This window comes from Dendrobates tinctorius, unplaced genomic scaffold (genome assembly GCF_039654945.1).
Source record: "Dendrobates tinctorius isolate UK_male_01 unplaced genomic scaffold, ASM3965494v1 ptg000135l, whole genome shotgun sequence".
NCBI classification, from domain to species: Eukaryota; Metazoa; Chordata; class Amphibia; order Anura; family Dendrobatidae; genus Dendrobates; species Dendrobates tinctorius.
Window position 1 is genome coordinate 7,222,230 of NW_027361803.1, and position 23,966 is coordinate 7,246,195.

Consider the following 23,966-nt stretch of genomic DNA (forward strand, 5'->3'; position numbering starts at 1 on the left):
CATTGAACAATCGATATTTGCAAAAATGTTGATTACACAGTGTACATGCCGTGCAAAGAGAACGTGCAGTGGGATGGGCCTGCCTTATGAGGAGCTCCTGCGCCCATTCAACCCCCATACTACATGCGAGGCAGGAAAGTTTCTCATACAATGCAAGTCAATAGTGTTACACTATGAAAACAGAATGGGCTTTTTGATTTTTCCATCGTTTTCGAAGAAACACAAAATAAATCACATGTGCAGACACAATGTCAACTCAAGATTGTCCACTTCCAATTTTATTTCACCGCAGCGCTGACAACAAATGGTTTTACTGGCAGAGTAAACGTGAGCAGGAAGCCCCCCGCAGTACATCACCCAAGAGCAGGGGCCGGACCCGACCAGAGCCTTATTCAGAGAACAGAAGCCCTGGTAATATTCTATGGGTGACAGTCAGGTGACTGCGGGTACCGGGGCCAATCTTTGCACTAGAAACTCCCCTCAGACCATCCAGCTGTTGAAAAACTACAACTCCTCCTATGTCCTGACAGACATGGACTACCAGGGCATGAGGAGTGCTGTAGTTCCACAGCAGTCAGAAAACTGGAGGTTGAAGGTCACCACTTAAGGGTAAATGCCCACGCAGAGGTGGGTGAGTTTACGTTCCAGACATTTTTACACAGTGGAGGATTGAGATTTAGTTAAGTCTCGTTAACAATGCTGGTATATTGTATAATGCAGAGATTTCCTGAGAGATAATCTGCAAAAATTGAACTTACACTAGAGATCCACAGCCAGCGAGTGGTGGGAAAATCCACATACATAGATAATTATACTGAAGCCATAAAGAGAATCAAGGCCGATCTTGTGTCTCATGGAAAGGTTGGGCCTAGAAAACAAAATTTCTTGTATGCTGAAACTTTGCAGCAGTGATTGGACGAGCTCTCTGACAGCGTTCAAGGCTCTTGTCTTCCTTTCTCTCAGCCTTCATTTGGTGACTTATGACATGAAAGTTGAGCTGAACTTTGATCATAAACCAACAGGAGTGAAAATAAGGCTGCCTTCACATGTAGGTAATAGATAACCCAACCACGGCATCTACTGACCCAAACTAGAGCCCAAGTGAAGCCTGTTCTGCTGCTGACCTCAGGTCAGGACACCTATGGACAGTGTATACAAGCCTGAGGGCTCAGTCATAAGTCCGTGATCATTGATGAGATCTCGGATCACAATGGACGGAATGGCCGCGCATCTCCCGACGTGCATTGCGATCAGATCAATGATCATAAACTTCTGAAAAGTTGTTTAAGACTAATACACTATCCCCATCAGAACGAGCTCACTGACAGAGTCTCATTTAGATCATTCTGCAATATAGTATCACACCAGAGCTATAAATGGCAAACAGTGCAAACTTGTTTTTCAATAAAACCCAATTACAAAAGTAATATGGCCAAAAAATGCATATTCGAAAGGGTGAAGGTGTCTAGATCCTTAAAAGGGGGCTTCCTCTACATGCATTAATGGACTCAACCTTTTTCTTTTAAATTGGACAGAGGTTCCCAGGCACCCATTCCACAGATGTGATATCTGCAGCTTCCAGGCACAGACTGACTGCGGCGCTGCCCTCTGCAGGCACAGACTGATTGCAGCGCTGCCCTCTGCAGGCACAGACTGACTGCAGCGCTGCCCTCTCCACTACAGTCTCCCACAATTACCAGAGATTTCTTTGGTAGGAAACCTCCTTGTAAAGAGGTATTCTTCCCATGGGGAGCAGGGAGAATCTGCACGTTTTACAAGTGAAATTCATGATCTATTCTGGTGCTAACAGAAATGCGGATGTGAAATAAATCCATCTGGAACCTACCAAAAATGCGATGTGTGAACTCGCCTTTAAATGGACTTGCATTTTCTACACCGAGTAAGGGGCTGTGGTCTTGTATATTTAATCTTGTGTAATATTTAAGGGGTTCTTCACTAATAAAAAACATGGCTGCTTTCATCTTAAACAGCGCCACCCCTGGCTCAGGGTTGTATGTGCTACTTGGAAATTTAATCTACTGACCACAAACCTGTCCGCAGGATGGATATAGTGTTTTGGGATTATTTCTGGAGTTATTACCTCTCGCGTCACCCCAATATCTGCACCCCAGCTAGGAACCCCCTCTTCTAAATCAGCACACTTCAACCTGTGGCTGCCTTTACATCTGCTGTGAAACTACAACTCCCAAAACACCCAGCGTGCCGAGAGTTGTAATATCACAACGGCTGTATGGCCGCAGTTTGCAGACCTCTGCATGGTCCTGTGTAACCTAGTTCACGTCAGGTTTTCCAATATATCAAAATGAGAATAGTTTGCAAACGAATGTAATGTTATAAATGCAATCTTAAAATTAAAAAAAAATATATGATAATCATGCAACGTGGCAGCATCAGGTGCTGGAGGAAAAAAAAAAAAAGCGTTGTATGATTATAGATTAGCCCAATTAACCCCCCCCAGAAAAAAAAAGCTGCCTTAGTTACAATTATATATATATTTATCCCATTGAGACGATTGCCACGAGATTTCCAGAGACGTTTACTTTCGAAAGTTGCAAGGAGAAAAAAATTAAAATAAAATTAAAAATGCATTTTAGTCTTCACACGACACATCCTTGTGGATCAATTTACAAGAACAGAGAAGAGATTAGTGAGGAGGGCACATGCCATACCTACTCATGTAACTTACACCTAAGGGAGGCTTTCCCCTGCCTAATTCACACGATGCAACACAAAACACGGCCGGAAATTAAATACAACTACTGCCTATAAGGAGACGTCACCGGGGCGAGGGCCGGACGCCCAACGCTGAGTGCGGATGGTAGAACTGGCCACGTGCCGAGGAGCGGTGTGAGTGCCCCCCGGCAGGCGGACAGCGAAACTATGGAGGCAGGGGAAAGAAGCGCTTCCGTTTTTAACGACTATACAAATATTTAACCTATTAACAAACTCAGAAGATGAATTATCGGGGTCTGGAGCAGGGTTACCACGTGATGCCACGGCCATCAGGACACGTAACCCTGCGGCAGACGGGGATGAAACATCTCTGTTAGTGGAAATGTGTATCTCCTGGAGACGGACGCCCACCGGCTCCTCTAGAAATTATCGTAATCTTTTTTATCTTTCTTCCCCTCGGCCTCGAAGCTGTCCACTCCGTCGCTGTCTCGTCTTCTCTTGCGGTTGCTGTGAATGTTGAAGCGCTGGTTCGTCTGCGACAGCAGATCCATGCCCAGCACCTTGTGGATTTGTCGGAAGGCGAGCAGCCTTAGTGCGAACTGCGGGGTAACAAGAAATGCAGCGTTTACTACACAGCATAACAAGATGTAAGAAAATGAATCTCGGGGAATGGGGTGGAGGTCTGACAAGCAGAAGGCGACTCTAAACATGCAGACCGAAGTAGAACAGCACAGCGCCGTTACTGTGTGGTGGCCGTTTTGGGTACTGCAGCTTTTTCTTGTGAATGGCAGCAGAGCTACAGTATGCGGGAGAGGTCACTACAGAGTATATGGAGCTGTGGTGTATTGACTATACGTACACCCATACTTGCAATAGATGAGTCCCGCGTTTGCCCCTCTGTCGTCTGCGCCCTTTTTTGTTCAAAGCGCATCCTTTGGGCAAACCTCCACAAAGGTTGTAGCAACATAGAGAAATTCAGGCACCAGACAACCTCCTATTGGTATCTTTATTAGTACAGAAAAATCAATGCTTCGGCAGCGCAGGGCCTTTATCAAGACACAAACATATTTCTCTTTAGCCCTGAGTGGCCAAAACACTGATTTTTCTATACTAATAAAGTCACCAAAAGGAAGCAGTCTTGTGTCCTGGATTTCTCTACATATGTCCACAGAAAACAGCTGATCAGAGGGGCACCGGACTCCAAAAATTATTCTAAACAAAAGGCAATCAATACATAAACCCTAGAAAACCTCTCTAATAAAAGTGCATTTATTTTTCTGCCGTCTAGATGGATGTCATCACCCGCTAACAACTACAACATCTTTGATGTGCTGGAAATGATTAACATGGGCCAGAAAAGCAAAGGCCGGATAATCAGCCCGAATTGTAATATCTTAAAGGGCCGGAGATAGAAAGCATACCAAATAAGCGAGTACCCTCTGGTCAGTGAGGAAACGTTACCTGCGCACTGGAGGTGATGTCCTCCCTTTGCTGGTCCGTCATAGTAGCTAAAGTGTCATAAGCTTCTTTTTCACAGGGGTCAAGTAAACCCGGCCCACCTGCCAGAGAGGGGCGAATGGGTTAAAATGCAGCACACATGTACCGGACTTGGCGCTGATGTTCTGCCGCATGTGCCACAATGTAATTCATTTTGTGTTTCCTCTGAATTACCTACCCTTTAATATAATGCCAGATGAAATGCACTCAAAGACCCTCCTCAAAGCGTCCCCGGGGCTCTGGGGGCCCGACGAGCTGCTTATTGCCTTCTCCACCAGCAACTCCAGGGCCTGTAAGACAGAACATCAGCGGTCAGAACTACCCAGGCACCCTCGTCAGAAGAAAATCACGGAGATTGGTCCTTGGTTGCTTATAAAAATATATTTTTTTAAAGAAACAATTGGTGGTGCATTTCATAGAGAAAACCGGTTACATTCCCAGAATCAACAAATAATGAAAAAATAAAAAAAAATTTCCTGGCAGATGATGGCTGATTTAATCGATTTAATCAGCCATCATGTGTCTAACAGCTGAGGGTAGAGCAGAACTTCGCCCTCGACTTAACCTGTTAAATGGCACTGTAAACCGCATTAAACACGAGCTGCCAGTGCTGATGCTCTGCTATGTATAGCACAAGCGATCAGACGATCACAGCTTCAAGTCCCCCAAGGGGACTATTAAATACAGTAAACATGAGAAAAAAAAAAGTATTTCACCAGATAAAATAAAAATAAATTAATCTGATCGATAAACGATACCCAAAAATTGTAGCAGTAAACACACCAGCCCAGGATGCAAAAAATAAGCCCTCACCCATCTCCGGATGCTGAAAATTTAAAGTTACGGGTCTCGGAAAATGGCAACAAAAGCAGTTTTATTTTTTAATAAATTTCCAAATTTGATTTCACCACTTAAAAGGGACCCTGTCAGCAGGATTGTGCACAGTAACCTACAGACGGTGTCAGGTCGGCGCCGTTATACTGATTACAATGCTACCTTGTGATGAAATCCGTCTTGTGGTTGTTGTGTAATTTTTATTTTCAGTTGTGTTAATGATATGCTCGTGCTCTGGTATTCATAATGTTGACAGGTCACTGCTCCTCACTGACCTGCCCCCTAGTTTACATAAAGAAAATTAGATATATCTATACAAAAAAATCCCTTTTTACAGGCAGGTGGCGGCGCCTGCGCTGCACCATGATTGCATTCATATTGTGCCTTTAATTATTCTTTTTGAAGGTATCCATAAAACCTCTAAAAATAAGATTAAAAAAAGCAAATTATAATTATCCTCCATCCCATAGTCCCGTGCCCATATACCCATCACACATCCTCCATCCCAGTCCCATGCCCATATACCCATCATACATATCCTCCATCCCATAGTCCCATGCCCATATACCCATCACACATCCTTTATCCCATAGTCCCATGCCCATATACCCATCATACATATTCGCCATCCCATAGTCCCATGCCCATATACCCATCATACATATTCGCCATCCCGTAGTCGAGTGTCCATATACCCATCACACATCCTTCATCTCATAGTCCCATGCCCATATACCCATCATACATATCCTCCATCCCATAGTCCCGTGCCTATATACCCATTATACATATCCGCCATCCCATAGTCCCGTGCCCATATACCCATCATACATATCCTCCATCCCATAGTCCCGTGCCCATATACCCATTATACATATCCGCCATCCCATAGTCCCATGCCCATAAACCCATCATACATATTCGCCATCCCACAGTCGAGTGCCAATATACCCATCACACATCCTTTATCCCATAGTCCCATGCCCATATACCCATTATACATATCCTCCATCCCATAGTCCAGTGCCCAAATACCCATCACACATCCTCCATACCATAGTCAACCATTATGACATCATAATGAGGGGCGGGGCTTGATACGCACACACTTTTTCCCCATTATGTAGATAGGGGCAAAATTGTTTGGTGAATTGGAACACGCGGGGTTAAAAATTCACCTCACAACATAGCTTAGGACACTCTCGGGGTCCAGACGTGTGACTGTGCCAAATTTTGTGGCTGTAGCGACGGTGCGGATGCCAATCCCGGACATACATACACACTGGAGCTTTATATATTAGATCTATCTCTCTCTCTATCTATAGCTATATCTATATATCTTTAGGAATTTATGGATACCATGAAAAAGAATAAATTACATGCACAATATGGATGCGATCATAGTGCAGCGCAGGAGCCGCCACCTGCCTGCAAAAAGGGATTTTTATTGAATAGATACCGTATTTTCCGGACTATAAGACGCACCGGACCATAAGACGCACCCCAATTTTCAGAAGGAAAATAGGGAAAAAAATAATAGTGTGTCAAATGGGGGTCCGTCTTACAGTCCGAATTCAGCTTACCTGGGAAGGGATCCGGCACAGGTGGAGCAGTGGTCACAGGGGTCATTCAGTGGTCCAGGTCCAGGTTCGTGCGGTGGCGGCTCTGTGCTGGGGCAGGTTGGTTGTGCTGGGGCAGGTTGGTTGTGCTGGGGCAGGTTGGTTGTGCTGGGGCAGCTGGGCTGTACTGGGGCAGCTGGGCTGGGGCAGGTGGGCTGTGGCAGCTGGGTTCTGTGGGGTGAGGGTGGCGGCTCTCTGTGATCCGATGCAGGGGCGGCTCCGCCGGCATTTCCTCCAAGCCCGGAGGTCCCCGCACATTCCTTGCTGGCCGCCGCCATGTTGCGGTGGCCTCCGGGAACATGGCAGCTGGGAAGATGGCCGCCGGTCCGGGGTTTGGCGCATGCGCAGGTTCAGATCTCGTCCCGAGATCTCGGGGGGACGAGATTCAAATCTCCGACCAGAGACGAGTCTTTTTTCGGGACTACAAAAAGGTTGGAGTAGAACCCTGAAAATTGTTCATTACAAGGAATGGGTACGATTACTCCTGATCGTAGAAGGGAGGAGACGGCCTGAAGAACCCATGGGGCTTGAGACGGAAGTTTTGGCGGGCGAGACAGAACGAAACGTCTGCCTGGGGGGGGGGGGGGGGGGGGGAGAAAAGTCGATCTTGTAACCGGACGTAACAATCTTTCTGACCCAGGTGTCGTCGACCACCGATAACCATGCGTTCCTGAAGAGAAGACAGTCTCCCACCCTGGAAAGATTCCCAGGTGGGGGTGACCCGTTACATAGAGGAGAACTTTTGAGAGCGGGACCCATAGGTCTTGGAGGGGCATCCCTTTAGCCTCCAGTGAGATGCAGGTTTGAAGGATGGCTTCCTTCTTTTCCCTGGGGAGGACGAGCTGTCTTGCTGGAAGTCCCTAAAGAGGAGAAAGGTCGAAAGGAACGAAAAGGCAGGGGCCCTTTCCTATAGAAAGAACGTTTAGAAGAGAAGTACTTTTCCTGCCTGTAGCGTCCGAAATTATCTGGTCCAGTCTGGGCCCAAAGAGTCTAGAACCCTGAAAGGCCAAGTTGGTGAGTGACTTCTTAGAAGTTGGGTCTGCATTCTATGCCTTCAACCAAAGGATGCGGCGTATGGCAATGATGTTGCTGCTTGCACTAGCGGAACAGGCGGCCGCATCCAAGGACGCAGCCAGAAGATATTTGCCGGCGTGAGCAATCTGGTCTGCCAAATCTGCCAGCTCATTTGGAGAAGCTGCCACTACGATGCCCTAGTGAAGTATTTTGTCCCAGGCAGAGATGGATTTTGCTACCCAGGCGGAGGCGAAGCTGGGGCAGAGGGAGGCACCAGACGCTTCAAAAGCTGATTTGGCCAAAGACTCAATCTGCCTGTCTGTAGCGTCCTTAAGGGATGCACCATCCGGCAGAGACAGAACCGTTTTGGAGGACAGGCAAGAGACCAGTAGGTCCACCTTAGGGGACTCCGCCCATTTGCCGACAAGATCTGGACTAAAGGGATAAAAGATGTCTAGCTGCTTCCTTCCCAGGAAGTGCTTTTTGGGATGTCCCCAATGTTTAGCCATAGTCGCTTCAAACTCTTTGTTATTGGGAAAGGTCCGGGAAGGACGTTTAACCCGTTTGAAGGAAACAAACTTCTCTTGAGCAGGAACCTCGTCCTCTTTTAGTTTCAGAGTCTGAGTAACAGCTAAGATAAGGCTATCTACCATGTCCTGCATCTTTGAAGTCTGGTCCGCATCCAAGTTAGACTCGGAATGGGAACCCACATCCGACCCAAAGTCCTCCTCCTCCGAGGGGGCATGGGTAGAGGAGGGCATCCTAGATGATGCAGAGGGGCCCGGGGAACTGGATGAAGAGCTAGAGAGCCCGCTTCCTAGGTCTTGTACACGTTCTGTGTACTGGTGGCGGTAGATAGAAGTGGAAGGCGTTTCAGGACCTGGACCAGGGACTGCGATACTTTAGTCAGGTCAGAGACTGACTGGGACATGGCAACAGCCCACTCCGGAGGGAGGAGTGTGCGCTCTAATGCCCAAGAGGAGTGCTGCTGTGGGGCAGACATGGTGGAAGGACTGCAGGATGGGCAGAAAGGGGACGGCTGACCTGAAGACCACTTTCGGTCACAGCGGGCGCAGGCGTAATGAATCACAGTGGGCTTAGCGGGAGGACAAGAAGCCCCTGCAGAGTTAGGTATAAGTTGCACCTGAGTGATACTGCTGAAGAGTGCTATATACCGATAGGTTAGCTGTGACTCCATTGTCAGATGTCCGTAGGTAGATGAGGCGGAGTGTCCAAGCCGAATGCGCAGGAGGAAGCGGGCAGAGGCTGTGTCGTGCATCGTGCGCTGAGCTGCAGAAACACAGGATCCAAGATGGCTGCTGGCCACACTGAAACCAGCACGATGTAGAGTGGTAGGCGTGGCTAAGCTGCCGGACGGGAAAAAAAAACCAAAAGACGGATTGGCTGGCACGCCGGGGTGGTGGTGTGGCCAGCCTGGAGGACCTATCGGCCGACACAAACAGAAAGCGCCCCTGTGATTGGTTTACCACCGTGGGGCGTGTCCCTGCCGGTAGAGGGGGATCCGATAAAAGGAAGGAACATGCGCGCAGAGAAGGGGGCATGGCCGAGAAACGCCGACCGGTAAAAAACAAAGCAGAGAGCTGATTGGCTGACGCGCTGGGGTGTGTGTCCAGCCAGGAGAATAAGCCGGCCGGAAGGTAGGCGCCTCTCTGATTGGAGAATCATCAGGGAGGTGTGTACCGGCGGGGGGAGGAAGCTCCTCTACAGGAAGGGAAGGAGACGCTGAGTCGAGCGCAAACCGGGAAAAAAAGAATACAAAACTCAAATGTGCGGCGGGAAGACCGGTGAGTCCTATTGACTAGGGAAAAACGTGGGACCGACAGTGGCCGGGGCTGTATGTGGAACAAGTCAGCCTGTCCCTAGCTAAGGGAAGGTGCTATGCTGCGCTGCGTCTGGGGCGGGAAGAGCGGGGACATACATACCTGCCGGGTGTCCACGGTCCTCTTCACCGTTGAGGATCGCATCAGGAGCCCACGGGTGGTAGAAGGTCGCTGGGAACAGGGATCTCCCTTCCCGCACCGTCTCCGGACAGTGCAGAAGACGGCATCAACCCCTTACAAGAAGGGGGGAAGCCACCGCTGGTGACCACCGTCTTCCTCTCAGCCCTCTCTGGGGAAAGGGGTGAGGGTGGGGAATAGGCAAAGAGCCGGCAACCGGAAATCACCCTGAAACACCAGTAAAGGTGACAGGGGATAATGTCCTGCCTACGAGTCTGAGAGTGGGCGAGAGAGCAGTGACACCACACTGCTCTCTCGGTCGTGTAAATGTGGGAAAACAGGGTGAGACTTTACACCCTGTTACCCTGAAGAACCTGAAAAACAAAGGAAAAAGATTACTAAAACACAAAATACCTGAAAAGGAAAACTGCGTCCCCCTCCTACAGACACTAAACTTAAACTGAGGTCCTTAGTGCCTGTCAGTGAGTGTATACTGCTGGGGAAGAGCTATTTTTCCTTTTTAGCATAGTGTCAGCCTCCTAGCGACAGCAAGATACACCCATGGTTACCTGTGTCCCCCAATGAAGCGATAAAGAAATCTCATTAAATGAAAACTACAAATCCAATGGAGCTTTTTTTGGACTGCGGACAGACTGAGGTCTGTCTTTCCCTGAGGAAGTAGCAGCTCATACTTCGAAATGCGTTGGGAATAAAAACATTGATCTTTCATCTCAACGGTAATCTTGTATATTATTAAAGCAGCGCACGGAGTCCAAAAAAACCTCCATTGGATTTTATACTTCGGCGGTCATTTGTCTGACCCTTGGACGAGCAGCAGCTTATCCTTGATCCTATGTGCCTTTTCTCTCCGACAACAGGTGAGTAGAATTTATATATTTCTATTATCTTATCATCGGATAAGACCCTATTTGCGCTTTTCTGTTCCTACTGTGCAAACCATGAAAACTACAAAGAAAGATTAAACAACCACAAGACGGATTTCATCCCCAGGTCACACTGGAATCAGTATAGCAGCTTCAACCTAACACTGTGTAGGTTGCTGTGCACAGTCCTGCTGACAGGGGCACTTTAATAAATAGAAACCCAAAACAACAATTGTGGAATTGCACTTTTATTTGCAATATCTCTGTACTTGGATTTTTTTCTCACTTCACAGTGCATCCCATGGTAAAATGAATGGAGTCATTCAAAAGTACAATTTATCCTACAAAAAACAAGCCCTCATACGGCTATGTGGATATAGGGAGGGGGGTTTAGAAAAAGAAAAAAGTAAGGCCTCGTTCACACGTACCGTTTTTTTTTCGCGTTTCCGCGAGTTTTTGCCGCGAAAAATAAGCATCGCATGCATTCCTATGGGATTCCGCAATGCTGTGCTAATGCTGCAGTTTTTACCACGGCGGAATCGCTTCGTGGTAAAAAACGCAGCACGCTCATTAATTTTGCGGAATCGCGGCGAATCCGCACCCATAGGAATGCATTGTTCTGCTTACTTTCCGCATGTGGCTGTGCACACCATGCGAAAAGTAAGCAGAACATTTGCGGATGGTACCCACGGTCCGGAGGAGAGGAGACTGTCCTCCGGACTTTGGGTACCATATCCCTGTAAAAAATAGAAATTAAAATAAAAAATATTGTTATTCTCACCTTCCGACGTCCCGCGCAGCCTTCACTATGTTTGATGAGTGTGACCAACCTGTCAATCAGTTCTCCAAGCGATGCTACAGATCGCTTGGAAAACGCTAGCAATTCTGCAAGCTAATTACTCTTGCAAAATGCTAGTTTTTCTGTGGGAATTTAAAATGTGATTTTCCCGCGGAATGGAATTCTCGCGGTAATTTCCACGAGAGTTCCGCTACGTGTGAACCCAGCCTTATGGCTCTTCGAGGAAAGGGGAGGAAAAAAAAACAAAAAACAAAACAAAAAAAAAAGGAAAATGGCAGCAGAGTGAAGGGGTATGTTCACAGATGCAACAAAAACAAGAGTTTGGGAAGGAAAAACAGAGTAAATTTGTGCATTTATGATGCATTTTTTCCATGAAATAGAATGAACGCTGAAAAAATGGACATGCTGTGGATGGCAGAGAACGCCCAGCAGCTCAAAAAAATGCAGAGGAAAAAAAAAAACATGTATGAAATTTTTTGCAATTTCATTCACTTGCTGGTAATGTAAAATCCAGCGTTTTTGGCATAGGAGAAAAAAAAAATACAGTAAAAATTACAATTCTGAACATAGCCTTAGGCTGTGTGCACACGCTGCGGATTCATCCGCGCGGATTTTGTACAATCCGCAGGTGAAACCGCAGGTCAAAAGACCTGCGGTTTTACCTGCGGATTGCTCTGCGGTTTTGCCCTGCGGTTTTTCATCTCCTCAATGGAGGAGATGGCAAACCGCAGGAGAATCCGCAGAAAGAATTGACATGTCAATTCTTTCTGCAGATTGAAAACCGCAGATAATCCGCGCGGAAAATTCCGCACCATCTGCACTGCGGTTTTTGATTCCCATAGGGAATCATTGTACTGTACACCGCAGCGGCCAAAACCGCTGCGGAACCGCAGCAAAATCCGCAGCGTGTGCACACAGCCTAACTCTTATTTTAAGGGTATGAGCACATGTTGCAAATTTGGTTAGGATTTTTTTCTGGACTGTGTCTGTAGCTTATCTGCTGTAAAAAATCTGCCTGGGTTACATATGGATTTGTATATAGTCTTCACCCTTTCCATTGCAAAGAGTAAAAATCCAAGAGTAAAATCCAAGCAACAAAACAACTTTCCGAAAGTATCCATAATGTGTAGACGAGATCGGATGAAATCTCATCTACCGTATTTTTCGGACTATAAGACAAGAAAGACTATGGTAATGCATAAAGTAAATAAATGTGCCTGCAGCGGAGCTGTGTGTGTCGGTATGGGCATGTAGCAGAGCTGTTTATGTATGGAAGGAAATGTACCAGAGCTGTGTAGGGCTATATGTGCATGTAGCAGAGCCGTGCATGTCTATATGGGCATGTAGTTGAGCCGTGTATGTCTGTAAGGGCATCTATATGTAGCTGAGCCATATATGTCTGCATGGGCATGAAGCAGAGCTGTGTATGTCTATATGGGCATGTAGCAGAGCAATTTATGACTGTAAGGGCATGTAGCAGAGCAGTGTAGGTCTTTGGGCATATAACAGAGCTTTATCTACAGCTCTGGCAAAAATTAGACCACAGAAAAATTTTCAGTTTGTCTTATTTTTTCCTTTATAGGCATATTATATTAAAATGTAAATTTCCCTTTTATTCTATGAACTACTGACAACATGTCTTCGAATTTCCAAACACTAAATTTTGTATTTATTTTCAGAAAATGAGAAATCGTCAAAATAAAAAAACGCAGAGTGCTTGCAGACCTCAAATAATGCTAAGATAACAAGTTCATAATCATTTAGAAACAATACTAATGTTTTAACTCAGGAAGAGATCAGAAATCAATACTTTGTGGAATAACCATGATTTTTAATCCCAGCTTTCATGCGTCTTGGCTGCTTTCCACCAGTCTTTCACAGTGCTTTTGGGTGACCTTATGACACTCGTGGTACAAAAATGTAAGCATTTCTTCTTTGTTTGATGGCTTGTGACCATCCATCTTCCTCTTGATTACATTTCAGAGGTTTTCATTGGGGTTCAGGTCTGGAGATTGGGCTGGCCATGACAGGGATTTGATGTGGTGGTCCTTCATCCACACATTGATTGACCTAGCTGTGTGGCATGGCGCATTGTCCTGCTGGAAAAAACAGTCCTCAGAGTTGGGGAACATTGCCTGAGCAGAAGGAATCAACTGTTTTTCCAGGATAACCTTGTATGCGGCTTGATTCTTACATCCTTCGCAAAGATTAACCTGCCCAATTCCAGCCTTGCTGAAGCATCCCCAGATCATCACCGATCCTCCACCATATTTCACAGTGGGTGCAAGACACTGTGGCTTGTACGCCTCTCCAAGTCTCTGTATAACCATTAGATCAGGGTTTCCCAACTCCAGTCCTCAAGGCACACCAACAGATCATGTTTTCAGGATTTCCTTAGTATTGCTCAGGTGATAATTGCTTCACCTGTGCAATACAAAGGAAATCCTGAAAACATGATCTGTTGGTGTGCCTTGAGGACTGGAGTTGGGAAACCCTGCATTAGATGACCAGGTGTTGGGCAAAGCTGAAAATTAGACTCAACAGAGAAGATTACCTTACTCCAGTCCTCTATGGTCCAATCTTTATGGTCGTTGGCAAACTTCAGCCTGGCTCTCCTTTGCTTCTTATTGATGAAAGGCTTTTTTCTACCTTTACATGACTTGAGCCCTGCCTCTAGAAGCCTGTTACGAACTGTTCTTGCCATGCACTTCACCCCAGCTGCCATCTGCCATTCCTTTTGTAGGTCACTTGATGTCATCCTGCGGTTGCTGAGTGACATTCGAATAAGATGACGGTCATCCCGTTCAGTGGAGAGTCGTTTTCGCCCTCTGCCGGTCTGTAACTTTGTTGTTCCCAATATCTGCTGCTTGACCTTGTTGTAATGGACTGCCGTCTTAGAAATTTTAAGGATGGAGGCAACATGACGCTCACTGTATCCCTCTGCTAGTAAAGCCAGTATTGAGCCCTTCTTTTCCTCACTCAAGACTTTTCTTTTCAACTCCTTTGGCATGGTTAAAAGTTATTTTTCATTCCTATTACTTTTGGGATATTACTAGCACTTGTTTTGACATCCATGTTGTCCTATTACAAGTGGATTGTGAACACCACAGCAGGGTTTTTTATACTTTCCTTCATTAAATAAGATTTAGTTCAGGTGATCACCTAATCAGAAGCTCATTAAGTAGAATGAGGTGTACTCTGGTTGGAATTCAACTGACAATGGAATGGAATGGCTGTCAGACATGGAGAGAAGCGGATTTTTATAAAGCTGTGCAGTGGTCTCTTAATTTTTGCCAGAACTGTAAGTGCATGTGTTACACAATTGTGTGTATAACAGTACAGAGACACTGATTTATTCCCTCTCCATTCTACCCCAGTACATTAAAAGTAGAACTAATGACCCCTCTACGTCACACCACTAGGGAAGTTTTAATTAATAGGAAAAATGTTTATCGTATTTCCTGCAGTTTAAACCTCGGGAGCGTCTTATGGTCTGAAAAATATGGCACATAACTGGTAGTGTGTGACAATGCGGATCAAATGTTAAGAATCACTCTAAATATGACTAACTGTAGAGGACTTTAAGTCTACAATCTCATGACACAACTGGGCAATCGGAACAGGATACGTACCCAGCTGGGAAAATCAGACCACGTGGGCACGCGCTGGCACAAGTCCCGCAGGATACGGATGATAATGACACAGGACTGCAGTCCGTTCGCTCTAGCCTTGTGTGCAACAACAAAAGCAGAATTACTTATATTGTCATATAACAAAAAAAAAAAAAAAATCCATCGTGCTTGGAAGCCCAAACCATGAGCTACCAATCTAGATGGCATTTTTGGACATGTATTTCTAAATAATAATAAAAAAAACAAAACACTGTCATCTCCTGTGCATTTCACATGTGAGCCTTGTACACAATACAAAAGGGAATTTCATTAAATGTGAGAGAAAATAAAATAAAAAAAAAAAAAAAATGTAAATAAAAAAAAAAAAAAAAAAAAAAAATAACACAGGTAGGGACTGTAAGGCTGCCGGGAATCTGTTTGGTTCCTTGCTGCGATTTTGCCGGGAAGCAAAGTCACAATCCCAAACAGGTTCGCGGTACCTTTCACTTCCTACGCTGGAACTGGAAGAACATTGTAAATGCTAAACAGGAAGCAGTTAACACGCATGTAATTGGGTAAGCAAAGATACTATGCAGCCTTATGGAATAATATTACAGATTCACAACACAGTTTATGATGGAGGGGGACACTCAATATAACGAGTCAGTCTTTGCATAATGACGACTCAATGACCAGAAAAAAATTAAAATATATGGGGAAAAAAAAAAAAAAAATACAAATATAATTCAAATAAAAAAAAAAAAAAAGTAACGGGATGTGAGTTGAGAAGCATTAGAAGGATCGTCCGTCCATGTTTTTCTGGTCATATAAATTATTATTTTCTTAAATTATTTTCCACGTTACTTCACATAATCACGGACAAAGCGTGTGTTTACTATGCGACAGATTATAACATTGATGGTGCGATTCTCTCATAAGGCTACAAGAAGAAAGTAAAATGATGTTGCGAACCTGGAACCACTTAGCGTGGCGTAGAGCAGCCAGAGCGTCAAGGCATTTTTGCCTGTCCAAGACGTCCGGTGGGTCTTTCACCATAACCGAGGTGACATCTAAAAATGAATTGAATTGGCAGAAGTGCAGTGAGGGACGGGTGTTTGACCAGGAGAGCAAGACACATCCTTCCATATAGCTACAGTGTCACACAAGCCGTTCAGAGGAGAAATATCCACGGGTGAGACAAAGCCGAGGCGCGGTGCTACAGATACCAATGAGCTATAGAAAGGGGGACGCGTGAGAGCAGCCTTCTCGGACGGGTCTGGGTGCAGAGTCCTTTTTTATGTCTACACGGACAGACTAAGTTTTCCCAGGAAGGATGGTTGTTCACAATGCACTAGAACAGAGATCACAAGACAGGGAGGATGCAGAAATCCAGCACCATTACTTCCCTACATCCCCTGCTGCTTGCAGAGACCACCCATGAAGTGTGGATTTCTGCGTCCTTTTTACATTGGTTTGATCAACCCCTTAAAGGCTCAAAAAAATTATACCCTCCAGAAAATAATAAAATGATCTGAAAATTCTGCGATGCTGTCCATAGACATTAGATGACTGCCGGCTTCGGGGAGACATCCTTCTGTGTTTAGACATCAGGCATCTGTGGGTAACTTTGGTGTGACCTGATTTAGGGACTCTTCCATTACGAGCTGCCTCCATCGACTTAAAGGGCTTGCCCACCACTAGGACAACTTCTTCTTGAACTAAACGTTTGGTTCCGATAAAATAAAAAATGCCTAAACTCATCTCCCGTACAGTTATCGGGGCCAAACATTTAGTTCAGAAAAGGGTTGTCTTAGTAGTGGACAACCCCTTTAAAAGCGCTCTGACAACCCAAAGGTGCATGCTTATGGACAAGCCATCTTATGTCTATGGTCATCGGGGTTGTCTAATCAGCTTTTTTCAGGAGCGCACTGCTCCCCCTGCCTCCAGGCCTTTTGCTTGCCAGAAGGCGGTGCGCTCTTGAAGACCGACAGAGTAGACCAGTAACTTGGCTGCTTCACTGGTCCAAACTCCGCGCTCTCCAAAGCGGTATTGGCAGAGAACAGCTGCTCTTTCCTAAGAAACAGACCTCTGATACACCACAGCGGTGGCCGGTATCCCAGGAAATTAACAGTCAACTATAAAGCTAAAAAAAAATTTAACTTTTTTTGAAATATATTGTACAGTTGCTGGTATCTACAAGCACTTTGCAAATTTTCCCATTGAAGAAGCTGAGACAACCCCTTTAAGGATATATCGTTAAAAGACTTCTGTAATATTTGCAAATCATTTGATTATTAGCTGGAGAACAAAAAAAACCAAAAAAAAGTGCACTACTTTACACTATTTGTAAACAGCCCTGGTGGTAAGAGGTTAATCAGAGATAGACCGCCGTGCCCACACTATTTTGTGCTCACGCTAGAGAGAAAAACGTGAGTTTACGTAGTTGCAATTAGCAATGAATAATGCCCGCAACTAAAGTGCTTAAATCTCAGAATTTCTGCCAGCTTGGTCCCCGGTTGACAGAACGCCACGCTTGCTGGATCCCGTTGCGGGAAAATAGTGTGAGCACTGCTTGCGACTGAAGGAAGGAAGGAGGGAGGGAGAAGAAGCAGATGCCTGCACTATGCAACCAAACCCCCAATGTGAGACGAGGCTGGTGTGACACTGAGCTAAGACAACCTTGGTCAAAAATCCTTCCGATGACTTGGCAGCAATTCCTGGCAGGACCAATTCTCTGCTACAAGGCTTTATAGAAGGAAAGCTACAAGGGTGGAAGAACACAGATGTGCCGGCTGCTGGAGAGGCACAGCAGCAAGGGTTAAATCAGATCAATTCATAGGCAAGACTTCAGTGTTCTGGTAATACAAGGTGGGAGCAAACACATGCAGAGATGACCCCCCCGGGCCGAGTTATGGGCATCCAGACATAGCCTTCCTGAGATTAGGTGACAGACAGCGCGGTAAAAACAAAAAACCTTACTGGAGAATATCTGCATGGTGTCTTTCAGAAAACCTCCCAGGAGAATTTAGCATCACGCCAGCACCTGATCCACGCTAGGTCAGACAAACGACGGCTTTGTTTCCTTTTTTTTTTTATCACAATGAAAACATGCAATAATTAAAACCAGCGGCAATGAATGGGGTGAGGAGGACGTTCGCGAACTACAGGGCTCAGCGTTCTTACAGAATTGCGTACGGGGCCCGCCATAGACATTAGAGCAAAGACTGCGGGATCACAAACAACTACGTGATCAAGTCAACACTCCCTGAATGTGGCGTCTGATCTGCCAGCATTGTCTTATCAAGCAAATCTATAGGTAGTGTTGTGGGAAAAATCTCTATACAATACTATTGTATTGTCTGAAATTTCTACTCATTCTGGGCTTAGGAGTCCAGTGGGTAGAGCTAATCAGTACCTGATAGCTATCTCCATGCATACTCGTATAGGGGAGGATGTTGAGTTTCTCCGCCCCCTGGACTCCTAAGAATGAAGGTGGGTTGCAGTCAAAATGTTAAACAGAATTCCCCCCCCCAAAGAGAAGTGATTACTGACACAGTCAGTAGTAATGAGAGCTGATAAAAGAGTTTGTAATGTGACATAGCTAAACTCAGGTGTGCTGCCCCTCCTCCCACACATGGACACATACACGAGAAAACTGCTCTAAGCTATGTTGGGGGCGTGTTCTTATTTCCTGTGAGTATTGCTGCCAGCTTTTGATTGGTCAGCATCATACAGGGAGAAGAAGTACACGCTCCCTGTTAAATCGGTCTGATAACACCCAGTAGGACTTCAAAGTTAACATTAGGTACCAAATACTTATATTGATAATATCTCCGCAATCAAGAGGAGCTACTATTACATTGTGTTCAGTTCAACATGAAAAATTTGGTGAAAGGTCCTCTTTAAGTTTGCTATTACAAACAAAATGTTCTCCCAAAAAAGACAAAAAGGGGATTATTTTGTAGATACTGATCAGATATTGTCTAATGAAATCAGCCTTTAATCTAATGTCCATGTGCGGTGTAATGCCACAGCTCTAGATTTCTACATGTAACGAGTCCTCTATATCGGCAGTGATCTAAAACTGTTTATTAGACTTTGCCCGTCGCATTGTAACTGGATAAGGAAACAAAATGTCACTATCTGACCTACATAAGAACAGACCCAACATACGGCAGACACGGACCATGCGGCTCCTGGGCTCGCAGCCTGTGGAGGTCTCCGGAGTGTTACACAATGTACTAGGACCGCCACACTGGTGTCACATCGTTTCATATCAAAGATGCTAACAATTTCCCAACTTTCCTAGAGTTTTGGCCAAGTGTATAGACTTATGAATTAATGGGAACAAGAAAAAAACAAAACACTAAACATTTCCCTTCCCCTCCCTCATACTACAGATCTGCATCTCACATGAGCAGAGATGACACCATGTGTGCGCTTGTCTTCACTAATAAATACCATCCCCCAGAAGTAATATATAACGAGGAAATGTAGCAATCATGAGAGCAACGTTGTTTTTTCCAACCTCCATCCCGCATGCCTTCTTCTCTGATGACCGGCGAGGTCAGGGATATGGTGACCTGCATTTTAGGTTCCGCACAAGAATTCAAAATGATAGCCGACTCAGGAATGGAGCTGGTCACCTCGTACTTGTCAGGGCTGATCACCTGCAGTAAGAAGAAGGGAAGAAGTCAGCATGGGATCCTAGAAAGCGTATGCAACACTGAGTGACCGCCCATTAGGTCTTGCCACAATATGTGCCTTTTCCATTGCTAAGCCCACCTCATGGCAATGCACAATCCCGCTGATGGGATTTTGAGTTGTCCCATATTTCTGTAAACCCACATACAGTGGGTGAAATAAGTAATGAACATGTCACCAATTTTCTAATATATTTCTAAAAGTTGCTATGGACTTAAAATTCTCACCAGATGTTGGTAACAGCCCATCCGATCCACACAGGCAAAGAAATCAAACCACACAAGTTCATAAATTATGTGTAATAATTAGAAATTACACTGGGAAAAAGTATTGAACACGCAAAAGCCTTTGTGGATGATGACTTCAAGATGCTTCCTGTATGGAGAAACTAGTTGCAGGTATTGCTCAGGTGCGATTTTGGCCCATTCTTCCACAAAAACACTCTTCAGATCCTGAAGGTTCCGTGGGCACCTTCTATGAACTCTGAGCTTGAGTTTCTTTCATACATTTTCTATTGGATTCTGGCCCGGCGATTACTCTGCCATTCTCACCGCTTTATTTTCTGTCTCCGAAACCAATGGAGAGTTTCCTTGGCTGTGTTAGGGATCACTGTCTTGCTTTCATTTTCACCATTGTTTCATCATCATTCTGGTAGATCGCAGGAGATTTTTATTAAGAATGTCTTGGTACATTTGTCCATTCATCCTTTCCCCAACGCCGTATGTTGAAAAATAACCCCATACCATGATGTTCTGACCTCAAACGTGACTGTTATGGTGTTTTTCAGGTGATAAGCAGTGCCTTTTGACCTCCAACCATGTGTGTATTATGGCATCCAAAGAGTTTGGTCTCATCTGACCAGACTATAAGACTATATTGTCCCAGTATTTCACAGGCTTGTCTAGATGTCTTTGAGCAAACTGTAAATGCGCATAAAAATGCTTTTATCGCTTCATTGGGGGACACCCATGGGTATATGCTGCTGTCGCTAGGAGGCTGACACTAGGCCAAAAAAAAAAACAAAAAAAAAAAAAAGGAAATAGCTCCTCCCCAGCAGTATACACCCACCGACAGGCACCAAGTATCTCAGTTTAAGCTTAGTTTTTGTAGGAGGCGAACCTGGATCTGATCCCAGATCCGCAGTCTTTTCCTTTTCAGGTCACCTGTTGTGTTTTATTAATCTTTTCCTTTTGTTTTTCAGGTTCTTCAACTTCAGGGTAACAGGGTGCAATTTCTCACCCTGTTTTCCCATACTGATGCGACCGAGAGAGCAGTGTGGTGTCACCCGCATTGCCCACTCTTGGACCCGCAGGCAGAACCTAATCCTTTATCACCTTTAGGGGTGCTTCAGGGTGATTCCGGTGGCCGGTCCTTTGCCTTTTCCCCTCCTCACCCTCTACTCGGAGAGAGATGAGAGTCAGACGGTGGTCACCGGAGGTGGCCTCCCCCTTCTTGTAAGGGGTTGATGCAGTCTTCTGCACCATCTGGAGACTGTGCGGGAAGGAGGATCCCTGGTGCCAGCGACCCTCTCACCCGAGGGCTCCTGATGTGATCCTCATCTGTGAAGAGTAGCCAGAGACATCATTCCTGCAGGTAACGTAGTAACACCCCCCCCCCCCCCAACAAAGCAGGCCAGTACTTAACGTTGAGAGTCATTATCAGGGCAGGCACTCCCCCCCCAGGCAAGCTGCGCAGCAGGACGCCCGCCCTCCCTTTTTTTTTTTTTTTTTTTTTTAACAGTCCCAGTACCTCGCTAGGGTCCCTTATGAACCGCGGCCATTTTCTCCAGGGGGCCTCGCCGGATCATTACCGCACCTCTCCCCTGCATTCCCGCTTTGAGCGCTTGAACTTCGCGCTCTTTTTCTTGTCCAATAGTGGGCCTCGCCGGCTCAGAACCTCCGGTCTCATTAGGCCATGCCCCCCAGTCTTTTCGGCGCCTCTTTTCACTCCCACCTCTCTACCAATTGGGGGAGCACTTTTGTTTTTGCCAGCTGGCAGATCAGTGGCCGGCCACACCTCCCGACACTACATCCAATCAGAAGGGCGTTTTTATTTTTTACTGGTTGGCTGATTCACAGGACTGGCCACGCCCCTCCTACAATTCAGCCAACCGGATTCTTCCCCCTCTTCTGCAGCTCCTCCTTAACCATGCCACCCACTCTGCAGTGTGCTGCTGTTTCTACACTGACGGGGACATTCTGGAAATCCTGCGCTTCCCTTGGCTTCAGTCTCGCTTCTTAGTCTTCACAACGGGGGATACAGCTAACCTTCTGTAATCTGATGTCTATCGCTGGAATCGGGTAGGCTTGGCCCTCTCTTTCTCGTGCCTGTCTCCCTTTTTAGTCACTCCTCAGAAGTATCAATCATCTAGACATGACTTATGCCCAACTCTGCAGAGGCTTCTGGTCCTCCCGCTAAGCCCACTGTCACTCATTACGCCTGCGCCCGCTGTAAAAGAAAGTGGCCTTCAGGTCAGCCGTCCCCTTTCTGCCTGTCCTGCAGCCCGTCCACCATGTCTGCCTCACAGGAGCACTCTAACGCCCGGGATGAGAGCACATACCTTCCCCAGAGTGGGCTGTTGCTTTGTCTCAGTCGGTCTCCGACCTCACTAAAGTGTCCCAGTCCCTGGTCCAGGTCCTAGAACGTCTTCCACATCTATCTGCCGCCACCAGTCCTCCGAACGCCTCTGACGGGGATTCGCATGCACCTGACCACGACCTTCACAGGGACAGATCGTGTAAAAGATCTAGAAAGCGGGCTCTATCTAGCTCCCCATCCAGTTCACCGGGCCTCTCAACTGCATCCAGGATGCTCTTCTCTCCCCATTCCCCCTCCTTGGAGGTGGACTTTGGAACGGATGTAGATTCTCAGTCCGGGTCTGACTCAGATGCAGAACAGACTTCAAGGATGCAGGACTTGGTAGATAGTTTGAGCATGGATAATGGCCAAGATAAGGCTAAGAGAGGACGAGGCTCCCGCTCAGGACGATTCCGTCTCATTCAAACGGGTTAAACGTCCCTGCTGGACTTTTCCAAAACACAAGGAGTTTGAGGCCACTATGGACAAACATTGGGAGCACCCCTGAAAGAGTTTTCCGGGAAGGAAACAGCTAGACATTCTATATCCCTTCAGTCCAGATCTTGTCACCAAATGGGCATAGTCCCCTAAGGTGGATCAGCCAGTCTCTCGAGTGTCCCCCAAAACAGTTCTGTCTTTACCGGATGGCGCATCTCTTAAGGATACTACAGACAGGCAGATTGAGTTCTTGACCAAATCAGCCTTTGAGGCGACCGATGCCTCTCTCCGCCCCAGTTTCGCCTCCACCTGGGTGGCGAAATCTATATCTGCGTGGGCAAAAATGCTTCGCCAGGGCATCTTAGCAGCAGCTTCTTTGGATGAGCTGGCAGATTTGGCAGACCAGATTGTGCACGCTGGCAAGTATCTTCTTGACTGCCTCTTTGGAGAGCGGCCGCCTGTTTCGCCAGAGCAAGCAGCAACATTATTGCCATTCGCCGCATCTTTTGGTTGAAAGTGTGGAATGCGGACCCTGCCTCTAAGAAGTCACTCACCAACCTGGCCTTCCAGGGTTCTAGGTTCTTTGGGTCCAGGTTGGACCAGAAAATTTCGGACGCTACTAGGGGGAAAAGCACCTCCCTGCCCCATTCCAGGACAAGACGCCTCTCCAACAGAGGCCTTTTCGTTCCTTTCGACCTTTTTTTTCCTTCAGGAACCTCCTCCCAGCAGGACCATTCTTCAGCCTCAGGGGAAAGAAGGAAACCATCCTTCAAACCAGCTCCTCACTGGAGGCCAAAGGGCAGCTCCTCCAAGACTTCTGGGTCCCGCAATCACAGGTTCTCCTCCAAGTGACGGGTCACTCCCACCTGGAAGTCTTTCCAGGGTGGGAGGCCGGCTTCTCTTCAGGGTTGCATGGTTGTTGGTGGTCGACGACGCCTGGGTCAGAGATCGTTACGTCCTGCTACAAGATCAACTTTTCTTCCCCCCAGGAAGACGTTTCCTTTTGTCTTGTCCACCAAAACAGCTGTCTCAAGCCCCAGGGATTCTTCAGGCCATCTCTTCCCTTTTAAACACAGAAGTAATCGTACCCGTTCCAAGGAACGAGTGGTTTTCAGGGTTCTACTTCATCCTTTTTGTAGTCCCGAAAAAAGAATGTTCGCTCTGACCGATCTTGGACCTCAAACAGTTGAATCGCCACGTTCGGATCCACCACATCAGGATGGAATCCTTACGCTCAGTGATCACCTCCATGGAACCAGGAGAATTTCTTTGCTCTGTAGACATTCAGGATGCTTATCTTCACATTCCTGTTTGTGTGCGAAATCAGAGATTCCTGC

The 23,966-nt window shown here is 46.3% G+C and overlaps 1 protein-coding gene across 4 annotated transcripts in view; it reads right to left on the reverse strand.

Moving 5' to 3' along the window:
• Positions 1-251: 251 nt before the first annotated feature.
• The window catches only part of ZFR (zinc finger RNA binding protein), a 77,019-nt gene continuing 53,304 nt past the window's right edge, over positions 252-23,966 (reverse strand). For 3 of the 4 annotated variants that reach the window (XM_073543891.1, XM_073543892.1, XM_073543889.1), the window contains exons 16-21: positions 19,439-19,580; positions 15,883-15,980; positions 14,932-15,027; positions 4,370-4,481; positions 4,156-4,253; positions 252-3,293 (exon numbers count right to left, since the gene is read on the reverse strand). In XM_073543891.1, the coding sequence (XP_073399992.1) occupies positions 3,114-3,293; positions 4,156-4,253; positions 4,370-4,481; positions 14,932-15,027; positions 15,883-15,980; positions 19,439-19,580 (726 nt within the window). In that variant the 3' untranslated portion in view covers positions 252-3,113. Of the gene's footprint in view, positions 3,294-4,155; positions 4,254-4,369; positions 4,482-14,931; positions 15,028-15,882; positions 15,981-19,438; positions 19,581-23,966 lie in introns of those variants that run through there. The other variant, XM_073543893.1, reaches the window with a different exon arrangement.